The sequence below is a fragment of the Vicia villosa genome, linkage group LG3 (genome assembly GCF_029867415.1).
Source record: "Vicia villosa cultivar HV-30 ecotype Madison, WI linkage group LG3, Vvil1.0, whole genome shotgun sequence".
Taxonomy (NCBI): Eukaryota; Viridiplantae; Streptophyta; class Magnoliopsida; order Fabales; family Fabaceae; genus Vicia; species Vicia villosa.
This window is the reverse complement of record NC_081182.1, coordinates 72,838,463-72,861,811: the sequence shown is the minus strand read 5'-3', so window position 1 is coordinate 72,861,811 and position 23,349 is coordinate 72,838,463. Positions and strand designations below refer to the sequence as shown.

Below are 23,349 nucleotides of genomic sequence, written 5' to 3'. Positions count from 1 at the left end.
AACATTATAAGGACAAAATATAATTCAAATTTATCCAAATAATTTATTTAAACTTAAAATTATCTAAACTTTAAATATTTTCAAAACTAAAATAAAAATTCAGAAAAATAATATTAATTATAAAATAATCCAAAGCATAAACTGTTTACTCATCTTTCTAGTGAAAAAATTATGTTATTTAAATTTCCATAAAAACTTAATTCTTAACAAAATAACTTAATTACAAAAAACTATTTTACCGTTGTATCTTGAATTTTATAATTATAATTAATATTAAGTTACAATATTATGAAGATAAAATATATGTCAAATTTATCCAAAAAATTTATTTAAAATTAAAATTATATAAAGTTTAAATATTTTCAAAACTAAAATAAAAATACAGAAAAATAATATTAAGTATATAATAATCAAAAGCATAAATTATTTACTCATCTTTCTAGTGAAAAAATTATATTTAAAAAAAATATGTTATATAAATTTCGATAAAAATATTAACTCATTAAAATTAATTTAATTTTAAAAAGCTATTTTACTATTGTATCTTGAATTTTATAGAATTATATTTTCCATAATTTATTTTGGTAAATAAGTGGTTCAAGACTTAATTTTAAATAATATTTGATGGTGAAGTTATTATTGCAGTATCTTAGCGTGAGATATATATTGGCCTTTTGTTAATTTTAAATATTTTTTTTATTTTTTTTATAAAATAAAATTATTTTTTAATTATTGATTATTCAAATAATAAACTATGTAGTTGTTGTAAATTTGTACTTAATAATCTTTATTCTTTATTGTGATGATTAAGTAAATATAATTTTATAAAATGTGAAATACGACGTTATAATAGTTAATTTTTTTAAAGAAATTTAAATAACATAATTTTATTTTAAAATAATTTTAATACTAGGAAGAGGAGTAAATAATTTAAGTTTTTGATTATTTTAAAATTTTTATTATAGTCATGAAATTTTTTATAGTTTAAATAATTCTAATTTTAAATAAAAATATTTATTACATTTAAATATTTTTATAATCATATTCTAACTAAATATTAAGCATGTATGTAAAAAATATTTTAACAATATTTTTACAACAATCTAATTATAAAATAAAAGTATTTTTGGTAAGAATGTTGTTTTATGGAGTTTTTAAATTATAAGCATGGCAATAAATAATTCAGTAGAGTGATCTCTATATGAAATTTTTAAATCTTGAACGTTAATTAAATCTGACGTTTGATATGGATAGTTCTCGTTTCTCACAAAGATATCAGTTCTCACCGGATACGCTCCCTATATATATATATATATATATATATATATATATATATATATATATATATATATATATATATATATATATATATATATATATATATATATATATATATATATATATATATATATATATATATATATATATATATATATATATATATATATATATATATATATATATATATATATATATATATATATATATATATATATAACTTCTAGTTTACTTTTTAGTTTTTTTTTCCAAAAGTAATTAATCAAATATACAATAAAATTGGATAAACTATTCATAGTACTTTGATAAAATCATAACTTGTCGAAGAAAGAGGTCTTTAATTATAATTAATTACATTGGAAAATTAATAGTTTGTTTTCCAAAATAGAAATTATATTGTAACATATTTTACAACTCAAACTCAACCTGACAAACATATATAGCAACTTTGATACGTATTCCGATAGAACTTGTCATTGCAATATTGAAAGTATTTTCCATTAATTAGAGGAAAATGATTTATCAAAACAAATGGGCTCTAATTAATATCTGCCCTGGCTACAAATACTCTGTTGTCACCTCAAACAACAACAGCTCAAAGAGGAAATAAAAACATGCCTATATTTAGCTATTAAAGAGTCTAGTGTGATAATTTTGGATTGAGATATTAAAGTTCAACATAATCATTTTAGACAATCACATCGTGAATCAAGATAGATTTGTGCACTTTTGCAACCCAAGCTGGATCGATGTACACGTTTGATAGTTGCAATAGCTTTCTCTTCTCCTAAAGCTCATCTTTATGATTATCTTTTAACAAAGTTGGGTCACTATGTTTAACGCTTTAGACAATTTACAATGAGGGTGTTGAATAATTTTTTCAATAGTTGAATGTTTTTAATTGTGTGTTGAATGACATGTTGAATATGATGTGGATTAATTGGTGTCGAATATATTCAACATGTTGAAAGAGAAGGGAGTGAGGACCATATCATATACTTTGCAAAATTTTATTGGTTGTTTTTATTATTTAGATTTTTATATTATCATAATTATTTAGAACAATATTTTATAATAAATTAGTTAATTTATTTTTATTTTTATTTTCACTAAAATTCATAATTTTTTTGGTCTATAAATAGATATTTGGTTCATTTGATTTGGACACAAAAAAATTTGACCTTTTTCTCTCTAGTTTTTTTATTTAGCCTCCAATAAATTCTTGTTTGTAGTTCCAAACATCTTTTTTTAGTGAAATGATCTCAACAATAACCCTTTTAACATTTAAAATTCTATTTTACTGTATTTTATTTTAAATTTTGTAACTTTATTTGTTTTAATAATGATTATCCATATATCTCGTCTTTATTACTTGCAAGAAAAAAATTAATTAAAAATACACAATTAAAAAATAAAATTCAAATAAGTTATTAAAATAGAAAAAAATTAAAAAAAATTAATTAACTTTTAATTATTTTAATTTAATTTCATTCAATAATTATTAATATATAATCACAAAAAACAAAATATAAAAGAAAGTAAAAATATGAAATAAAAGTGATGGGGTAGGGTGTTGAATTAAACAAAATCATTGTAGTGAGTTAGAGTTGAATGAGTGTTGAATTATTAGGTGGAAGAGAGAGAAAATGATGTGGAGTGTAAAAAGTGAAAAAGAAGGGTGTTGAATCCATAAACCATTGTTCATAGCCTTATGTCTCTTCAAATTTCAACATGGCGGATCCATATATTATTTATTTGTGTGATTTAACATAAAATAAACTACAAATTAAATTATATGTTAAAAGTAATAAATAATACTATTTAATGCAATATATTTATAATAAAAATTGTTTATCATTCATTTTTTGAAAATTAGTTAAAATAATATTAATGTTAATTGTTCTAAGAACATCTCTTTTTATAAAAATCACATGGCAATCATTTAATCATTGATCACTCATTTTGTTACATAACTGACTCTTCACAAACATGCCTATAGGTTTCACTCTCCACTGCTTCTTGATTTTGAACCTGCTCTGGAGTACATTGGTGGCCAGTTTTCTTACATATCTCACAATACTTAGGTTTTCATTCAAATTCTACTGGTTGGTTGATTCTTTTCCCCTCTATGTCTTTGATTGTGATATTTTCTTTTTGTTTTTGTGTTGTGTCGTCTATACACGCAGTTTGTTTGTTGTGCATTCGTCTATACACAGAGGTTTTCCCTAGACTCTTTACCCCCCCCCCCCCCCCCCCCCCCCCCCCCCCACATGTGAAGTGGTAGATTGGGCAGTTTAACCCATATGGAGAAGGTTCTAAGCATATCCCTTTTGAAGTCAAAATTCGCACTCTAGTCCCGAAGAATCATGGGCACAATATGGATAGTGTAAGGACCTTTCATTTGTACTAAATCTTTATCTTTATGGGTATGAAATTTCAAGATAAAGTAACCAGCATCATGGTAGTACATATCAGGGAGTTAAATAAAGTTCCAAAACTTACTCATGTATTGTTTCACTGCGTTCATACTTAGATCCTTCCCCAGGGCATACATTATGAGGGCAGATTCCCAAACATCAATTTCTACTTCAATTTCTCCATCCACTATCTTCGGAGCTGTGAAGTCAATGTTCATTCCATTTGTTGGGAGCCTGTTACCACCGATGATATCTACCTACAGCTTCTTGACCGGTTCTTTCAATTGGCTATTATGGTTCATCAAGGATGGGTTCTCTTTCAGGACTTGCGAAATCAATATTTCCTCAATACTCTCTTCAGACGGAGTTTCTTCCATGGTACTAGTTCCTCCTTGTGTAGGTACGCTTCGTTCCATTTCAGTTTCAGGTTTAGGGGTTTGGTTCAGTGGAGTTGACACCTACTTCTTCGACCTTCCTCTCCCCCGAGGCATTGCCAAGATCTAGAAGGTGATACCAGTTGTCCTAAGTTTCTCGATTGGCCCCTCATCCGGAGATTAGGAGTTTAAGCCAGACCAGAAAACCAGGGAGTCGATGAAAACTTGTTGTTGTTACACCCTAGATTGCATGCAGTAAGTCGCTTTAGCCGTGCCAGATTTCACCCTAATAAGCCGAAAAATCGCCAGAGCTAGTTTGTCTGGGTATGTGTATGTTTGATTATATACACTCAAATGTTATGATGGCTCAATTTATTTTTTACTGAATATTTTTTTAATAATTTAATCATTAAAAAATATTTTTTTATTATTAAATGATATAAATTTATATATTTGGAGGAAAAATTAAATAAAATATTATGATATTTGGAGAGCGGAAATTAGTGTCTGATTTTTTTTTTTTTGAATTTTTTTTGCAAAATTTGAAATATGTAGATTTTTATTAGAATTAATACAATAATTTAAAAATGTTTTTATACGGATTTAAGAGAACAATTATAAATTATCGCCAAAAATAATTTATAAGAACAGATCAAAATTGTTCACAAAAATATTTGTGAGACGTTGGAATAATTATCTTTACAACAAACAAAAATCATTGTCTAATTTTTTAAGCCACAATTTATACATGTTGCAAAAACTAATATTTAAATAAGCAATAAATGTTGTAGTGTTTGAATATATATATATATATATATATATATATATATATATATATATATATATATATATATATATATATATATATATATATATATATATATATATATATATATATATATATATATATATAAGAGGAGGGAACAAATTACACTCGAAGAGTTACACTACGAGTTACACTCACTCATATCTTTATTTTGAATAAATAATTTTAAAAATAAACCATTAAATTGAAACATACTATCATAGAAATCACACTTATAAAATTTATAATTAATTTATAATAATTTACTATACCATCAACATGTTAGTTAAAATGAAATTATTGTTTGCACCTAACACAAAACATTATTGAAATTCATCCTAACAAAATCAGTAATCGAACATATCTGTTTTTGACAAAGCACACTCTATTACAATTAAAGTCATATATATTGCACAAAGATATTTATTATGCTAAATATCTTCTTTTCTTTTGGTCCTAAAAATGATTTCACTTATTTAGTACTTTATACAATATATACTACTTTATATTGAAACTAGATATGAATCCGCCTCACAAATAAATATAGAACTACAAAATTTTAAAGAAATTCAGTATAATAATTTACTAGATAATTCTATATATATATATATATATATATATATATATATATATATATATATATATATATATATATATATATATATATATATATATATATATATATATATATATATATATATATATATATATATATATATATATATATATATATATATATATATATATATAAGTTGCTAAGTTCACTTAAGGAACTTTTGAAAAGACAATGATATTTATAAATGAATAAATAAATAAAAATATATAGAGTGAAGACCCATTTTAGTCCCTCACAAAAATCAGACAACCCAAATTAGTCCCTCACAAAAAAAGGACTCGATTTAATCCCTTACAAAATTTAATCGGACCATATTAGTCCTTTTGTTAATATTTTTATTAAATCGGTTTTTTCATATTTTTAAACCGTGACTGGACTGCCACGTTGGCTTTTATTTTTTCTTTTCATTTTTTAAATACTAAATTAATTTTTAATTATAATTTCATTTTTAAAACAATTTTGATTTAAAAATATCAAAAAGGCAAAATTGTTTTTTTTATAAGGCAAAATAATTTCTTAGATTTTTAATAATATTAAATAATTATGAATTTAAAACAAAAATTATAAAATTTATATCAATGGGATTTCGAGCCTCTTTGATTTACTAATTTCAAATAATACACCAATTTAAAAATAAAATTTATTAAATGTAAAAACTCAATATATTTAATCAATTAGAAATAAATTAAATTATATGTAATTGAAATTAAATAACACAAAAATAAATATTTATTTATTTCAAATTAATTGAAATTAAATAATAATTAATTAACTTAATAGTAATTCAACTAATTATTAAATTATTTAATAAATTTAAATTAAATAATCAATTAATTTTTAAAATTATTTAGTTAAATTTGTTCTGAATTATTAACTTAAGTATTCATTATTAATAATATTAACAATATAAATTGACTTGTCTAGTTGTAAAGTGACTATCATTTAACTTGAACGGATTTGAATTTGAGACCCCGTTTGTACAAATTTTAATTTTTTTTTGTTTTAAATTCTATATTATTTAATATTTCTAAAAATTATAAGAATTATTTGTCATGAATATAGATTGGACTAGTGGTAAGGACTTAAGATATTGGTTAAAGGTCATAGGTTCAATTCCATATAAATTTTGTTTTTGCTTTTTTGATATTATTAATTCAGAATTGTTTAAAAATGAAATTATAATTAAAAATTAATTTAGTATTTAAAAAATGAAAAATAAAAAATAAAAGGCAACATGGCGGCGCTCCAGTCACGGTTTAAAAGTATGAAAAAAACCGATTTAGTAAAAATATTAACATAAGGACTAATATGGTCCGGTTAAATTTTGTAAGGGATTAAATCGAGTCCTTTATTTTGTGAGGGACTAATTTGGGTTGTGTGATTTTTGTGAGGGACCAAAATGAGTCTTCACTCAAATATACATAAAACAAAAAGACTAATGGGATGAATAATTAATTACTATCTCCGACTTTAATTATAAGATTTTCTTGAGTTTTTTTTCTTGTCCATTTTTATGAGATTCTCTTCAACTTTCATAATATATTAATTTTTTTTTTTAAACATAACCTTAATTATATTACATATTTTTTTGAAATATGTAATAAATATAGTTACATACACATTAACTATTTTTCTCTTCTAAGATTAAACATGTAAAATTATAAAATTATAAAATTATTCTTAACTTTGTCTCCTTGCTTAAGTTACTTAACAATTTTTATATATAAAATAAGATGTGTTACGATATTTCCACATAGATTATTTCACTATTAATACATATAACGAAATACTATAAAATTCAAAAGTAAATATAGTTGAAGAGCTAAGAAGAAAGATCTATAATTTTTGTGCTTTTTTATGTATTATTTTTATAATACACTAATAATAATTAAGATTTATTTTACTAATTGAATTCGGTTACATAGATCAATTTTCATCATAATGTTGTATCAAATACTACATTTTTATTCAAATTATTTTTTAAGATTTTTTTAATAATTTATCTTATACTCTTTTTAATTCTTTCTCTTTTTTTAATTGTTTTACAACTCTTCATCTAATCTACCCTTCTTATTATAGAATTTACATGTATTCTTTCTACATGCCCAAACCACATACTATTTTCTACCATCTTCTCTACTATAGGCATTACCATGATAATCTCTCTAATATTTTCATTTCTAATTTTATCCTATCGAGTCTTACCACATATCCAACATAACATCTTCATCTCTGCTACACTTACTTTATTATCGTGTTGATTTTTAACCGCCTAATATTTTGTTCCGTACAAAATCGTAGGTCTTACTGCAGTTAGATAAAACTTTCTCTTCAACTTGAGCGGTACTTTTATATCACATAAAACATCTGATGCACTTCTCCAATTCAACCACCCAACTTGAATTTGATGGTTTACATCCTCTTCTATTTCTCCATCATTTTGTATTACGGACCTAAGATATTTAAATCATGTGACTTGAGGTATGGTCTCAAACTTTCACCTCAAGGTTAGGAACGCTTCTTCTTTGTTGAACTTACATTCCATATACTCATACTTACTTTTGCTTAGGCAAAAACCATGTGTTTCTAAAGCTCGTCTCCAATCCTCCAACCTCTCATTTAAACCCTCCTTTGATTTTCCAAGAAGGACTATATCATCTGCAAAAAACATGCGTCTCAGTGTTAGCTCTTGGATGAGTTCTATGAGTACACCCAAAATTAAGGTAAAAAGGTAGGGACTTAGGATTGAACCTTGATGAAAACTAATTGTAATGGAAAAATCTCCCGTCTCTCCATCTTGTGTCTGCATATTAGTCGATACCCCTTCATACATATCTTTGATAGCACGAATCAGGGCCGGCCCTGGGTCAGGGCAACCAGGCCCACAGCCCAGGGCCTCCAAAAATAAAGGGCCTCATAATATTTTGGGTTTTGGGCTTTAAAAATTATACAATAAAGTATTTATATGTAGAATGAGTTGAAATTTAATGGCAATAAATAAGTTGCAGTGCAGCGGTTAAACATTTCCTGATTTCCCCTTGTGTTGGTGATTTCCCCCAATAACACTTTGGGGCGGGGATTGGAAAAGTATCCTCCGTCCCCGTGGATTCCCCGACTCCGACGATATATTTTAATTTATATATTTTATATATTATATAATTATATAATTTTACATGAAAAATATTAATGTATTAGAAAATGAAGAGTCATTAGAAGTTATAGATTTGTCACACATAATCAACCACTTGCGTTGGACGACATCGGTATTGTTGTAGTAAATTAGTGGAAGCACGGTAGCAAGTTATGTTACTATTTATTTATTTATTTATTTTTACATAAAAAATATTAGCAACATCAAGTTCTTTTGCTTTTTTTTATTTATTATTGATGTAAGATGTATTTTTATTTTTTTTATAAAATAAAGATGCAAATATATGCGTTTTAAAAAATACAGAAAAAAATAACAAAATACTAGTGTCATATTTTTGATCAAAAAGTGTAGAAATTTTCTTAAGATTCGATCTCCGTGGATATCCGTGGGGATCTGTGGGGATGGGATGGGGGGAAATATTCCCCCGTGGCGGGGATTGGAGATGGGGATGGGGACTAAATTTGGGGGCGGGGCGGGGAGCGGAGAAACATCCTCCGAACAATATCTGCCCCGTTGACATCCCTAATTGTTAATCATCTCTCTTTAGTTTTATTTCATTTTTTTAAAACATGATTTTCAAATAATATCGATATTTTACAAATAAGTATTTTAAAATTTATTATTATACCATCTCATTTATTAGTAAAATTACAATTTTAATGATATTATTTACAATTAAAATAAATGATGTTATTATTTTTTTTAAAAAAATTATTAGAGGTCCATTTTTATTATTTGTCCAGGGCCTCTAAAATGTCAGGACCGGCCCTGACACGAATATATACAATCCTAACTCATTTCTGCTATATGGCTTTCCACAAAATCTCTCTAGGCACTCTATCACATGCCTTCTCCAAATTAATAAAAATTAAGTGTCGGTCTTGTTAATCCATTTGATACTGCTTCATCACACGCTGTAATATATAAATCGCTTCCATGGTCTAACTTCCAAGCATAAATCCAAATTGATTCTTAGTGACATGAGTACTTTTTCTTAATCTCTACTCAATCACTCTTTCCCATAACTTCATGGTATGACTCATAAGTATAACTCTCTTATAATTTGCACAATTTTGTATATCCATATTGTTCTTATAGATTAGAACTAAAGTGTTTTTTCTTCATTCATCCGGCGTGCATTTTGACCTCATAATTTCATTAAAGAGTTTAGTAAGTCACTCAATACTTCTATCTCCAAGAATTTTTCATACTTCAATAGGTATGTTGTCTGGTCCAACTGTCTTACTGTTACTCATTCTTTTCAACGCTTCCTTTACCTTCTTTTTCTTAATTCGACGTTAGTAATTTTAATTCTGATCTTTGTTGAGATACCATATCATTTATTAAATAAGTTGTAGAAATACGTCTTCCACCTATCGTTTATATCTTTTTCCTAAACACAAATTTTGCCTTCTTCGTCTTTAACATACTTTACTTGATCCAAATCGCTAATCTTTTTTCACTTTCCTTAACAATCTTATATATAAATTTTTCTCCTTTAAATCAAATATTTTAAAATGCTTAAAAAAAATCAACTTAAACATACATATAACTTTGCTGCTCTGATAGAACTTGTCATTGCAATATTGAAAGTATTTTTTATTAGTGGAGAATGATTTATCAAATCAAATGGGCTCTATAATTAGTATTTGTATCGTCTACAAATACTCTTCTGTCATCTCAAACAACAACAGCTCAAAGAGGAGTTTGAAACATGCCTATATTTATCTATTTAAGAGTCTAGTTTGACACTTGCACTAGTTTTTTTTTTTTTTTTTGTCTTCATGCATATCATCAATAATAGTAGCATGTGATAATTTTGGATTGAGATATTAAAGTTCAACATAATCATTTTAGAATCACATCATCAATCAAGATAGATTTCTGCACTTTTGCAACCAAAGCTGGATCGATGTACACATTTGATATTTGCAATAGCTTTCTCTGCTCCTATCCTAAAGCTCATCTTTATGATCATCTATCAACTAAGTTGGGTCACTATGTATAATGCTTTATGTCTCCTCAAATTTCAACATTTTCCTTCATAATTAATGTTTGGAACTGAAACACTTTCCTTCATAATTGCTATAGATGTTTTAAAAACCAAACTAACTGGTTAAATTGGTTGAAATGAGATTATGTCGATTTGTTGGTTAGTTCAATCTCATTTCAACCATAGTCTAGTTGAACCAGCAAGTTGTTCAATTGAGGTTGAATAGATTGAACAAGAACCTACACTACAAAAAAAAAGCCTTCTTGTGACACTCATTTTTAGTGACACCTTAATATTTGTCACTAAATGTTACTTTTACCTACACTTAATATTTGTCACTAAATGTTACTTTTACCTACACTTAATATTTGTCACTAAATGTTACTTTTACCTACAGTAGTATTTGTCCGTCACATTTTCCCGATATGACTCAACAAATTAATTAACAAATATTTTATTAAAAAAATTAATATTTTCAAAAAATAAAAAATAATATTTTTTGATATATTTTAAACAAAATATTAATCTTAAAAAAAAAACTTTATGACTCAAAAAATAAATATATTATACTTTAATAATATTATTTTTTTAATTTTATTACCTATCAAATTTGTATATCATAAACTTACTAAAAAATCATTTTCAAAAATAAAAAAAATTTGAGAAAAGTTTTTGTGTTTTTTTGGATTCTCTCGTTCTCACAATTCTATTTTCATTTCAACGTAAACCAGCCGCCGCAGCTCTCGTTTGCCGGAAAGATTCATCAATCAAATCGACTGGAATCAACCAGCCGCCGCAGCTCCGGCCACCGCCATTCATTCTTCTTCAGGTTTCTTCTTCGTCGACTTTTCCTTTACACCACTAGATCTGAGTGACGTAGATTAGGTTTGATTTCGTTTTTGTTTTGTCAGATCCAGTATATTATCTTAGAAAATCGCCGGAAACTACTATAGTATAGTCGCGCCTCCAACGTCGTCGAATCTCGACCGTTCGATTCACATCACACCATCGTTCTCCTCCGCTTGCGCCACCGGAGGTAACCTTTTCTTTCACTCTTCCTTGTTTATTCCTTTGTTGCTTTTGATTTTGTATATGTTATAAAGGTTTGCAGTGATTGGCTTTTATGTTTTACACTCAATCTGAACTAGTTTCTAGGGTCAGACACACTCTGTTTCTCACTAATTTGAACTAGTTTTTAGGCTTACACACTCTGTCTTTCACTAATTTGATTTCGTATATGTTAGATAAAACCATGTGAAATGGCTAGAAGAATGTAATCTTCATTCTGCAGTTTATATAAAACTTAGTTATATGTATTTGGAGAACTATTATGTTGTATTAACAAATTGTAGAAATATATTACTGATATAGAAAATAATAGCATGCATTGTAATAATAGTCTAGAAACTGATTTAGTTCTTACTCTTTAAGTAATTATAATTATGGTTTGTTATTTTGAAAATATAAAAACATTTTTGAAATTGGTCTGCATTATGAAATTTGTATGAATACAAATACAATCGTAACATCCTTAGATTTAGTAATATATGGGAGTTGGCTTTCGTGCTCAATTTCTTGAATGTGAGCTTCAACGGCGTGATCTTTTGAATTTGGATTGTGTTTTTATTGTGTGTTTGTTTTGAAAAGGTTGTTTTTTTTAGGTTGTGCTTTGTTGTTGTTGCAGTTGTTTAGGCCTTTGTTGAATATCTCACTTGAATTCTCTGCTGAAGAGTTTGAGACTACTCTTCTCAATCCCAATGACACTTTGTTTTACATTCACATGCCTTTGCTAAAGGTTAGTGCTTTTTCTATGAATGTTGCTTCTTTGCTTTTTCTATAAATTTAGTTTGTGTATTACTTATGTTAATGTTCTATCACGGTGCTTATTTGCTTTCTTTTTGTTGAATTTTGCTAGTTTGCAATGTTTGTGCTTTCGAAATTTCATCCCATTAAATTGCAAGTTCTAATTTCTTAAGATGGTTAAGTTGTATACTTGACCATATCAGAAATTTCAGAGCTGTGAAGTCGGTTTTTTTATATGCTCATTGATTGGATATTGGCAAGTTGATAACACACATTTTACATTGCTTATTATTGTTCCAAGCATAAATGCAGCCATGTGTTAATATTTTACATTGCTTATTATGTGTTCCAAGCAATTTGCCACTTTTGTTTAATAGTATTTGTTCTGAAATTTCTGTATTTGTTCGGAGGTTTCTTCTCTTTTTAATCATCATTTTGTTTGGAGCAACTGTTATTTGTTCATAAGAGATGAGCTTTCCTTCTTGGTTTTAGTCAGTCTCATAGAGAGTTTATTAACGCATTGATAGCTTCTTGGTAATTAGCAACATTGGAAACTGTAGACATTGACATCCATATCATACTAGTTTCAATTAAGCTGCATTGGTTCAATTAAATTAGTGGTTAATTTAAGCATCTTGAGATTGAAGATCATATAAAATAATGTTGTTGGAGTTGAAAATATACTAATATACCAATATTATACTCTAAAAGTAGTATAGTTTTAAAATGATCATGTTACTATTACTGTTTATAGTACTAATAATATAGTTTTGTGGGTCAGATTAGGATGATACTCTAATCTTTGCCTGTTTAATGTAGTCTTATGTAAAGTTTAGTTAATGTTTGCTTCAATATGGATTCAATCTTAGAATGATTTGTCTAATAATTGAGATATATTTAGAAAAGTTGAAAAATTGATATTAGATGATTGTAAAATAATTCAGGGACATTTAGTTCATTTTTAGAAACAACATTCAAACATATTGCCCTATAAAAGACATTCCGAAGTGGTCCTAATTTAGAACATTATAAGTTATTCTATAAACAATTATCTGAAGTAAACTACAAATCTAATGGCTCATGGGTTACGTTATTTTGATTTTAGTATATTATACATAAATTTGGTTTGCCATTGAATCTGAAATTTGTTACATCTTAGATTGTATACCTTTTGATTTAGTTAATGTAACTATTGATTTTTCTAAGCTTTTTACTCTGGTCCCAGATAGTTGTCAGTTTCTGTGTATGGGGTCCAATTGAAAGCATCCAAAGAGTTTCATTCATTTTCAATAGATTAATAACTTGTCAATTTGCATCCCTAAATAAGTGGGAAGTGGATGAATAAAAAAAGGAATTTTGGTCGGGTCCAATGAGTACTTCAAATCTTCAATCAATAGTACATTTGATTACAGATATTTCATTATAAACTTTTGTTCTGATTGCCTTTTATATTGATTCAATCATGCACTTCCAATTTTTCATGTTATATTAAAACTAGAATCTCGTCTGTCAGAATTTTCTCCTTCTTCATTCGGACTCCTTGGAGACTAAGTTCGAGTTGTCTCTCTAGATCTTGTAGGTTTCTGATGCTCAAACCGTAAAGCTGTTCTCCCATCAATTGCCTGCGATGGAAAAAAACTGTTACTTCTCTCATTCATAATTCTTAGTGAGGTACGCGAATTCAAGATTTTTTTACCGATGGTTTTCTTGTAGAGTCTGTAGTTGCTGCCTTAAAATGTCAGACTCCCTTTGCCAAAACTATTAGTTATCAAGTAAACAAAATGAGATTCCTAAGAGTTATTCTTAAGAGTGTAAATCTTACATTTTTATACTGCTGTTTATCTATTTTCCATAGTTCAAAATTTAGCAGTCAATATTCATTTGTATCTTCTTTAATTGTGCAGCTTTTGTTTGTTTTATCAAATGGATAAGAGTTGGATATCAAATAACTCTGTAACTCAAGAGGAGTACATTAGAGGTATTTTAAACTTTCTTGATTTTGCATTTGCAAATTCGTCAGAAAATGGAAAAATTTTATGCCCCTGTACTAAGTGTGTTAATTGCAAGAAGCATTCTCGTATGGATGTTTACGAACACATAATCAGCCGAGGCTTTCTAAAAGGGTACATTCGTTGGATCTTTCATGGTGAGAAAGTTAGCACTTCAAATCGTGCAAGTGCATGTGAAGTACAACATGAGTTTGATCATGACATGGATGCATTGATTCATGATGCATTTTCAGTGGATGTAAATAATGATGATAATGATGCAGATATAAATATGGAGGATGTGGATCGAGAAACATTCATAAACGAACATAATGTTCAACAATATGAAGTGGGTGATAATTCAGATAAGTTCTTTAAGTTGTTGAAGGAGGCAGAACAAAATCTTTATCCGGGTTGTAAGTTTACCAAACTATCATTCATCGTACACCTGTACCACTTAAAGTGTCTAAATGGATGGACAGACAAAAGCTTTTCAATGCTTCTAGAGTTGTTATGTGATGCATTTCCAAAAGAAAATACATTGCCAAAGTCATTTTATGAGACAAAGAAGATTATTTCAGGGTTGGGATTATCATATGAAAAAATCCATGTTTGTCCTAATGAATGCATATTGTATTGGAAGGATTTGGCTCATGCTAATGTTTGCCCTACATGCGGTATCTCAAGATGGAAAGTCAACTCCGACGATGTTGAAGGTAGAAAAAAGATACCTGCTAAGGTTCTTCGTTGGTTTCCTCTTAAGTCTAGATTACAAAGACTTTTTATGTCATCAAAAACTGCTTCTTCCATGACATGGCATGAAGATAGTCGAACTAGAGATGGACTCATGAGACATCCAGCAGATTCTTTTGCTTGGAAGGATTTTGATCATCGATATCCCGATTTTTCAAGCGACCCTCGAAACGTTCGACTAGGTTTAGCTTCAGATGGCTTTAATCCATTCAAAACCATGACAATTTCTCACTCCACTTGGCCTGTTGTCTTGATTCCATACAATCTTCCTCCGTGGATGTGTATGAAGCAACCGAATTTCATACTCTCGTTGCTTATTCCTGGTCCAAAAGGTCCTGGTAATAATATTGATGTATATATGCAGCCTCTTGTGGAAGAATTAAAGGAATTATGGGAAATCGGGGTCAAAACGTTTGATGCATGTAAAAAAGAGTCATTTCAAATGCGTGCTGCAATCATGTGGACTATCAATGATTTCCCTGCTTATGCAAATTTGTCAGGTTGGAGCACTAAAGGTCGATATGCTTGTCCATGTTGTGGTTTTGACACAGCCTCTAAGTGGTTGCGTTATAGTAAAAAGTTTTCTTATATGTGTCATCGACGCTGGTTAGAGCCTGATCATAAGTGGAGAAACAATAGAGGACATTTTGATGGAGACCAAGAGTTTAGAGCTCCTCCTAAGGTACCCAATGGAAGTACTGCATTGAGACAATTGAAAAATCGTGAAAACAAGGTGTTGTCCCCATGGAAAAAGAAAAGCATTTTTTTCTCATTGCCATATTGGGAATATAATGTTCTTCGTCATAATCTTGATGTGATGCATATTGAAAAAAATGTTTGTGATAACATTGTTGGGACATTATTAAATTTAGAAAGAAAATCAAAGGATAATGATAAGGCCCGTTATGATCTTATACACATGAACATAAGAAGTCAACTACACCCGAGGATGCATCAAAGTAATGGTAGAAAGTATTTGCCTAGAGCTTGTTACCAAATGACATCAAATGAGAAAGAATCTTTCTTGGAAGTTCTAAAGAATATGAAATCTTCTGATGAGTGTGTTTCTAGTATTCCAAGATGCGTGCAAGTGAAACAACGCAAGATATTTGGTCTCAAAAGTTATGATTGTCATCTCTTAATGCAAGAGTTTCTTCCTATTGCTATGAAAGGTTGTTTGCCCAACAAAGTGAGTAAAGTGATTAGCGATCTTTGTCGTTTCTTCAAAGAACTATGTGGTAAAGTGCTTAGTGAGCATAATTTGGAGCACTTGGAGAAACGAATAGCAAAAACGTTGTGCCAATTAGAAAAGATTTTCCCTCCATCTTTCTTCACTATAATGGTGCATTTGGTAATCCATTTGGCATATGAGGCAAAAATTGGTGGACCAGTTCATTATCGATGGATGTATCCAATTGAAAGGTACACATTTTTTTAGTTATTTAATATCATTATATTATAAATAAAAACAACATTTTCTTATTTTATTCCAAAAATCTTTTTGCAGGTTCCTTTTTACTCTAAAGTCATTTGTTCGTAATCGAGCTCGCCCTGAAGGGTCTATTGCAGAGGGTTATTTAGCTAATGAATGTTTGATATTTTGTTCACGATACCTCTCTACGGTGGAAACACGATTTACTCGACCTTGTCGAAATGATGATTCCTCCTTTGTAGAAAATGCAAATGTGTTTAATCCTAGAGGTAGACCATTGGGGAGAAAAAACCATGTTGGGTTTACAGTGAAGAAAAGGAAAAGAGTTTCTCGAGTTTCTCTTGATAAAAAAACATTGCTACAAGCACATAGATATGTGCTTTTCAACAACACTAATGTTGACCCCTTTCAAAGGTAAAAATGTTTAGTTTGATATTCTTTTTGAAGTTTAATGTCTCTAATTTTGTATTTGTATTTCCTAGAGAACACATTGACTTTATCAAGAGACGTAATCAAAATCGTCGGCTATCACCATATGAAATTGACAAAATTCATAGTCGAACATTTCCTGATTGGTTTTGCGAAAGAGTAAGTTTTCCAAAGGTTTTTCAATTATCAATATTTTATTATTTTTCGTGATCATTTAAAATGTAATTGTGTTAGGTAGCACGATTAGAAGAACAAGGAAGTGTTATAGTTACAGATGAAATCAGATGGTTAGCACGGGGGCCATTAGAAAAAGTGAGAAACTATAGTGGCTATATTGTTAATGGAGTTAGATTTCATACAAAGAAGAGGGAAAGGTGTTTAAAGACTCAAAATAGTGGAATTTGTGTTACTGTTAAGACCAAAAGTTATGCTAGTACACGAGACAAACGCCCTAAGGAAGGAGAAATAAACTACTATGGTGCATTGATAGATATAATTCAGTTGGATTATGCAGGAAAGTATAAAGTTGTACTTTTCAAGTGTGATTGGGTTGACATAAATAAGGGGTGCAATATTGATGATTTGGGTTTGACATTAGTAAATTTTAATTACTTGCAACATACAGGAAATGAAATATGTGATGACCCGTTTATTTTTGCTTCTCAAGCCAAGAAAGTATTCTATGTGGAGAATAAAAGACTAAATGACTGGTTTGTCGTTGTGCATGCTAAAGTTAGAGATGTATATGATATGGGTGATGCTCAATCCAATGACATAGATAAAAGTAATGAACAAGTATTGGAAGAGATAAATGATGATGATTTGATTAGACCAGAAACTGATGATAGTGATGATATCATTGAAGTTATAATTAATATAGAGGACATTCCCCAAAATGATGATGAGAATGAAGATACAGAGGATGAGAGTGAAGAAGACCTCTCATATTAATTTGTAAATTAAAATGGGAGAAACCATCTTTGATATTGGGAGGAAAGGTATAAGCTTAAGTCTTTGATACGTCTTCATGTTATATTTATGTTTAATTCCTTAGTGATTTTGCAAGTTTGAAATATGCTGGTTTGAAATATGATAGCTTAACTTCAAATATATTGTTATTTCAGGAACTCCGATAAAGGTGGCTTCTAAGGTATGTTTGCATGTTTGTTCTTTTGAATATGCAATTTGCCACTTTTGTTTAATAGTATTTGTTCTCAAATTTCTGTATTTGTTCGGAGGTTTCTTCTTTGATTTATGTTTGTGTTCGCGTTATTTGATTTATGTTATGACTAAGAAGCATGCATGAATGGTATTTAATTTACATCTTGGTTGCATGTTAGAAGCTAAAGTATAATATCTTGGTTGCAGAAAATCTTATATTTGGCTCTGTCAATATATTAAATTGATCATGTATGGAATTGATTGGAGACATTTAAATTATTGAAATGGTTTTCCAAATGTACAAGTAGCAAGAGAATTAAAGAAAAATTGGTAAGCCAAATAATAGAGACAAATGTACAAGAAATAGAATACCAAAAAACTATAAATGGACAGAAAATTAAGTTTGTGGATGATAGATGATAATGAAGAAAACATCACTACATGGTAAAGCATCAAATCGACAAATAGAGCTTGTGAGATGAAAACCCCAAAAAGACTGCCTCTTTTAACTCTTTGGTTCATCTTAACCTGTTTCTTCTGCTAGCTGCATGGCTGTATAAATTTGAATGTAGTATGTGATTGTTTTGTGCCCTTTGCATGATGATGACACTGTAGGGTGTGTGAACTCTTTGGAATTGTTATGTTAATGTTTTGTCATTCTAAATGTTTTCACAATATGTACTAAGAGTATGATTGAATGTTCCGAAAGATTTTGAAGTTATGAAATTGCTACATAGCTTTCTTGGTTGAAGCTGAACTGATCTAAGAGTAAATTCGATGTAAGCTAATTGCTGTTCATTTATTTGTTCATTGAATATGATGTAAGAGTATTATTGTGTTTGAATATACATACATATATAGTGGGTACAACATTGGCTATATAAGCTTCCATTATCAAGTTGGCTTTCAAATTCCTAACATTGATGTTAGCTCCTCTCTCGCTCTTTCCTTGTTTATGTACAAATGTTCATTTGATAATGTTTTTCGCATCTTTTAGTTATTATACATCTGGCTTAAATAATGAAAATATCTGCTGAAGAAGTTGTGAATGCTACATATATGTCGACTTTTCTTCACTTTTGCTCGTCATTTTGTCTACGCGTGTTCCCTAATATAACTGATGTGATGAACAGACGAAACTTTTGATTACTGGGGCTATTGCTCTGAAGGGCCTTGGAGGGGTTCTATTCATCTTTGGAAGCTCTTTCGGAGCTTTGCTACTGGTTTGTACCCAGTTTCTCTATTGGATTCCATATTCATCTCACATGCTCGGTTTCTTAAGCTATGTTTTTTTGTTTTGTTTCTGTAGCTTCTGCATCAGTTGATTGCTACTCCAATTCGTTATGATTTTTACAATTTCGATAACGAGGACAAAGAATTCACTCAGCTTTTCATCAAATTTACACAGGTCAGAGCAATGACTTGTTTTTTAATTTGAAGTTTAGTTTCATGTCTATGCCCAAATTCAAACTGTTGATTCAATTTCAATCCTTGCAGAACCTGGCTGTTTTTGGAGCTCTGTTGTTTTTCATTGAGATGAAAAACTCCATTCCTAGAAGGCAACCAAAGAAGGCTCCGAAAACAAAAACCTATTAGATGCAGCATTGGAGGACGCTTCTTCAAAGAAATTTCTTGGATTGTTTCCTGGTTCTTCATTGTGTATCGGTTATTCAGTTAGCCAGGTTTCAACTTGGTATACTCTGATTCAGAATTAGTTTTTGTCTGAGTTTTGTAATTTTGTTTTCACTCTTAAACTTCTCAGAGTCGATTTCATTATATTCTAGTAATCATGATGTAAGGATCTCAATGTCTTTGGCATTAATAAATGTAGTTGAAATTCTTTGTTACTATATTGAAATATTTGAATTTAATTGAAATTGATATAATAGTTTAATTTTAATATTAAGTTAATTTGTCATATTTAAATTGAAATAATAGAAAATGTATTGTAAAATTTTTTACCGAATAATTGAATTTTAATATTATATTCTTCAATTATAAAAAAAAAAATTAATTTATAATTTTATTATATTTTGGTAAATTATAAAAATATTATTTAATAGAGTTCTAGTGACACCTATTAAAACTAAAACTGTAGGTAAAAAGAGAAATATTTGTAACAGTAACCTATGATATAGTGACATTTAGGTAAATATTTGTCCGTAGCTAAAAGCTATAGTGACACTTATTATACCGTAGCATTACACCCCCTTATAATTGACGCTAGGGGTGGGCGTCACTCAATGTCTGCAAGCTTTTTACCTACGGATTATTGACTTTTAGTGACACTTTTTGAGTGTCACAAAAAGTCAGTTTTCTTGTAGTGCTATTTTTGTTTTGTTTCTTTGCATAGTTTATTTATTTTCCTTATAAATACTTTTATTTATTTATATAGATAAAAATACACTTTTGATTAGTTTATTTAAAAATACTTAGAATTTTTCATATTAACATCATTAATAATTAAGACTAACAAACTATGGACATTAAAAAGCTTTGAGAGGATAGAAACCATACCACACCAAAATTTTAATCCAATCAACCAAGCAAAGTTCTTTCACATGAGACATATGAGATTTGGCCTCTCTAGTTCTCTGATTTGGCCTCTCTAGTTCTCTTTCACTTAAAGAAATTAATCCATGCAGTTACATCATACATGGAAAGGATAGTCAATTCATAAAAGAAACACTTATGTTTCTTCTATTTTATCTTATTTAAGAAAATTGGTTCTCTATTGTACAAGGAAAATATTATCTTTCCCCTCACTTACTAGCATAGTCTCTAAATAGTTATTGACTTTTAATATCATGGTTTATTATGAATAAAAAAGTACTAGTAAGCTCAAAATACTAAATTATTAACTTGATAAATTATAATAATCCTAGTCTGAAATGACCAAATTATCCTTCAATGGTAAAATGTCAATTTTATCTTTATTCTTCTAATTCCATTGTTTATAAAATAGTTGGACTTTTTTAATAACGAAATAGTTAATTGAAGTTTTTTAATAATGTCGGAACTTAGAATTCACACTTCACCTTTTTATTTTTAGCAAACCTACTTAGATACCAAAGTACAGGACTAATTCATTACATTTGTCATTTGTGTTTATTCTACTACATTTTTAAAGGGAAATCGTGATTAAAATACATAATGGAAAATAAAAATTTCCCTTAAGTCGATATTTACGAATGAGCATGATTACTAATAGAGTGGTTATCTCTTGTGGCAATTATTTGTAGATGCAAAATTTAGAGAACGATCACTAGTGTTGAATGAACAATAGCAACTCTGCTCAGTCCACGTGAACAAAGTATCTTCAATATTAGTGCTAGTTGTTCTTAATGAAGACTGAGTTTCAAAAACCAAATTTCATCTAATGTAAATAGTCTAGTACAAGGGTTCTATTTATTGAATTGTTTATGTGGATTGTAAGTTTAACAAAACCACTTAAGCGCATTGTAGCTTACACTGTATTGTATTCCTATTAAGTACTTTGTACCGTACAGTATTTCACGTTCCACTTAAGTACATTGTACCTTAAGGTATTTCATAATTTACTCATGTACATCATACATTACTGTCACGATGCAAAAAATATCCGAGCATAACGAACTCTTGAAAGCCACGGGAGTAAGTTTTATTCTTCCTGAATATCTGGATAGATACTTGTTATTGTCGGCTTCTGAGTGGACCATGTTGTAAAGAAGGAGAGTATTTTTCTTGGCGAAGAGAGGCTTTGGCAGAATTTGAATGAGGCCAAACTGTCGGGAGACAAGGTTAGGTTAGTAGCTTAACATGGTGATTTGGTTCTTTGATGGACAGAGTCTAAGGGGTAATACCCTAGGGGTAAGAAACGATGTCCATATAGCAACATAATTTTTTTCTTGGTCTTTCGACAGAGCAGAGAATTTTAGAGTGAACCATTCAAGTCCATACTTTCTAGTGGCGAAGGAAGCCATAGATGAAGTGGAGTTGCAACGCTTCCCAAACATCATCACATAGCTAGTGAAAGTTTGCTTAAGATATTGCCCTTCGTCATTGGCTGTCAATTTCACCAGACGTGTCCCTTCGACCCTCCTGTTCCTTATTTCTTTAGTGTTTGTGTTGATAGGGTTGAGAATTGAGAGAGATGCTTCGAAGGTTGCATTAAACCATAGCTGAAGCATCCAAAATGGACCAGTAAGCAGTAAGCTATGGCAGCAATGTCAAAGAGGGTAGGAGTTACCATTTCACATGGGAGATGGAAAGTGTTATGGGAAGTATCCCAGAAGTACAACGAAGCCTTTAACATATTTTGGATATACTCTAGACCAGTTTTCGACAATTGAATTATGTCGTAAATCCCTAAATCTTTCCAGAATTGAGACTTTTTTGCCTCAACCTTATTTAACCAAGCATAATAAGGCTCAGGATCCCTAGCTAATGGTATGGATTGAAACACTTTAAAAGTGTTAGTCGTGTATTCTAGATTGATAGATTCATACACAATCAAAGCTTTTGTCGAAGAATTTGCTTGATCTTTATTGATTTTAGAGGGTGTAGCAACTATAGGTTGTCCCTTATCATGTAACTTTTTCTTACTAGCTAGAGGCCTATTTCTATGATAAATAGTGAAAAATAAAGAAGTGAGACTAGCATCAGGGTCACAAATTGGACCCAAAAAAGCATGTGTTTCTCCATAAATCATTAGAGAAATGAGTACCTGAGAAGTATAAATTTTTCTTTTTTCCTCAAGTAGAGGAGACTTTGGTACAAACTCTTGATTCCCCACTAATGCTGACCGGGAAATCTTAAGAATAGGTTGAATAAGATCTTTTGCTTGTTGTTGTTTCTGAGCTTTTGATTCTTTTGGCGCCATTGTTGAGAGATTTTGGAAAGTAATGGAGCTTCGGTTTGTTTGGGGAAGAAGAATGAAGGAGATTGATGACTAAAAATGCAGAAGATTTAGGAAAAGTTGTTGAAAAAGGGAATTATGTTATTAGAAACCACCAATTTTGCTTCTGTAGGTTTAAATGAGAGAAGTAAGTGGGGCACGTGTAAATTCTTGAAAGGTGGAGAAGACAGTTGCATAGTTTACCACCTTACTACTAGATAATAGGGGTAATCATTATGCAGATTCGTGCACATCTCGATGAGAGGTTTGGAG

General features: G+C 29.3%; 1 protein-coding gene across 4 annotated transcripts; it reads left to right on the top strand.

Moving 5' to 3' along the window:
* The first annotated feature begins 11,308 nt into the window (after positions 1–11,308).
* LOC131661866 (uncharacterized) lies at positions 11,309–19,546 on the top strand. 4 transcript variants are annotated; one of them, XM_058931506.1, is made up of 9 exons: positions 11,309–11,670; positions 12,319–12,429; positions 14,342–14,415; positions 14,710–16,600; positions 16,686–17,024; positions 17,093–17,198; positions 17,274–18,037; positions 18,164–18,189; positions 19,334–19,422. In XM_058931506.1, exons 3-7 carry the CDS (start codon positions 14,361–14,363, stop codon positions 17,988–17,990), a joined length of 3,108 nt encoding a protein of 1,035 aa, XP_058787489.1. In that variant the 5' UTR covers positions 11,309–11,670; positions 12,319–12,429; positions 14,342–14,360; the 3' UTR covers positions 17,991–18,037; positions 18,164–18,189; positions 19,334–19,422. The 4 variants fall into 4 exon arrangements, with proteins under 4 accessions (XP_058787489.1, XP_058787490.1, XP_058787488.1 ...); XM_058931507.1 differs by lacking the exon at positions 17,274–18,037 and adding an exon at positions 19,510–19,546 and having other exon boundaries at positions 14,342–16,600; positions 19,334–19,423; XM_058931505.1 differs by having other exon boundaries at positions 14,342–16,600.
* The last annotated feature ends 3,803 nt before the right edge of the window (positions 19,547–23,349 follow it).

What these genes read in the sequence shown, in the direction of transcription:
- LOC131661866 (XM_058931505.1), top strand. Translation starts at nt 14,361, where the DNA reads ATGGATAAGAGTTGGATATCAAATAACTCTGTAACTCAAGAGGAGTAC. An exon ending in AATGTTGACCCCTTTCAAAG is followed by an intron (nt 17,025 to 17,092) that starts GTAAAAATGTTT and finishes TGTATTTCCTAG; the next exon opens with AGAACACATTGACTTTATCA. An exon ending in CTGATTGGTTTTGCGAAAGA is followed by an intron (nt 17,199 to 17,273) that starts GTAAGTTTTCCA and finishes TAATTGTGTTAG; the next exon opens with GTAGCACGATTAGAAGAACA.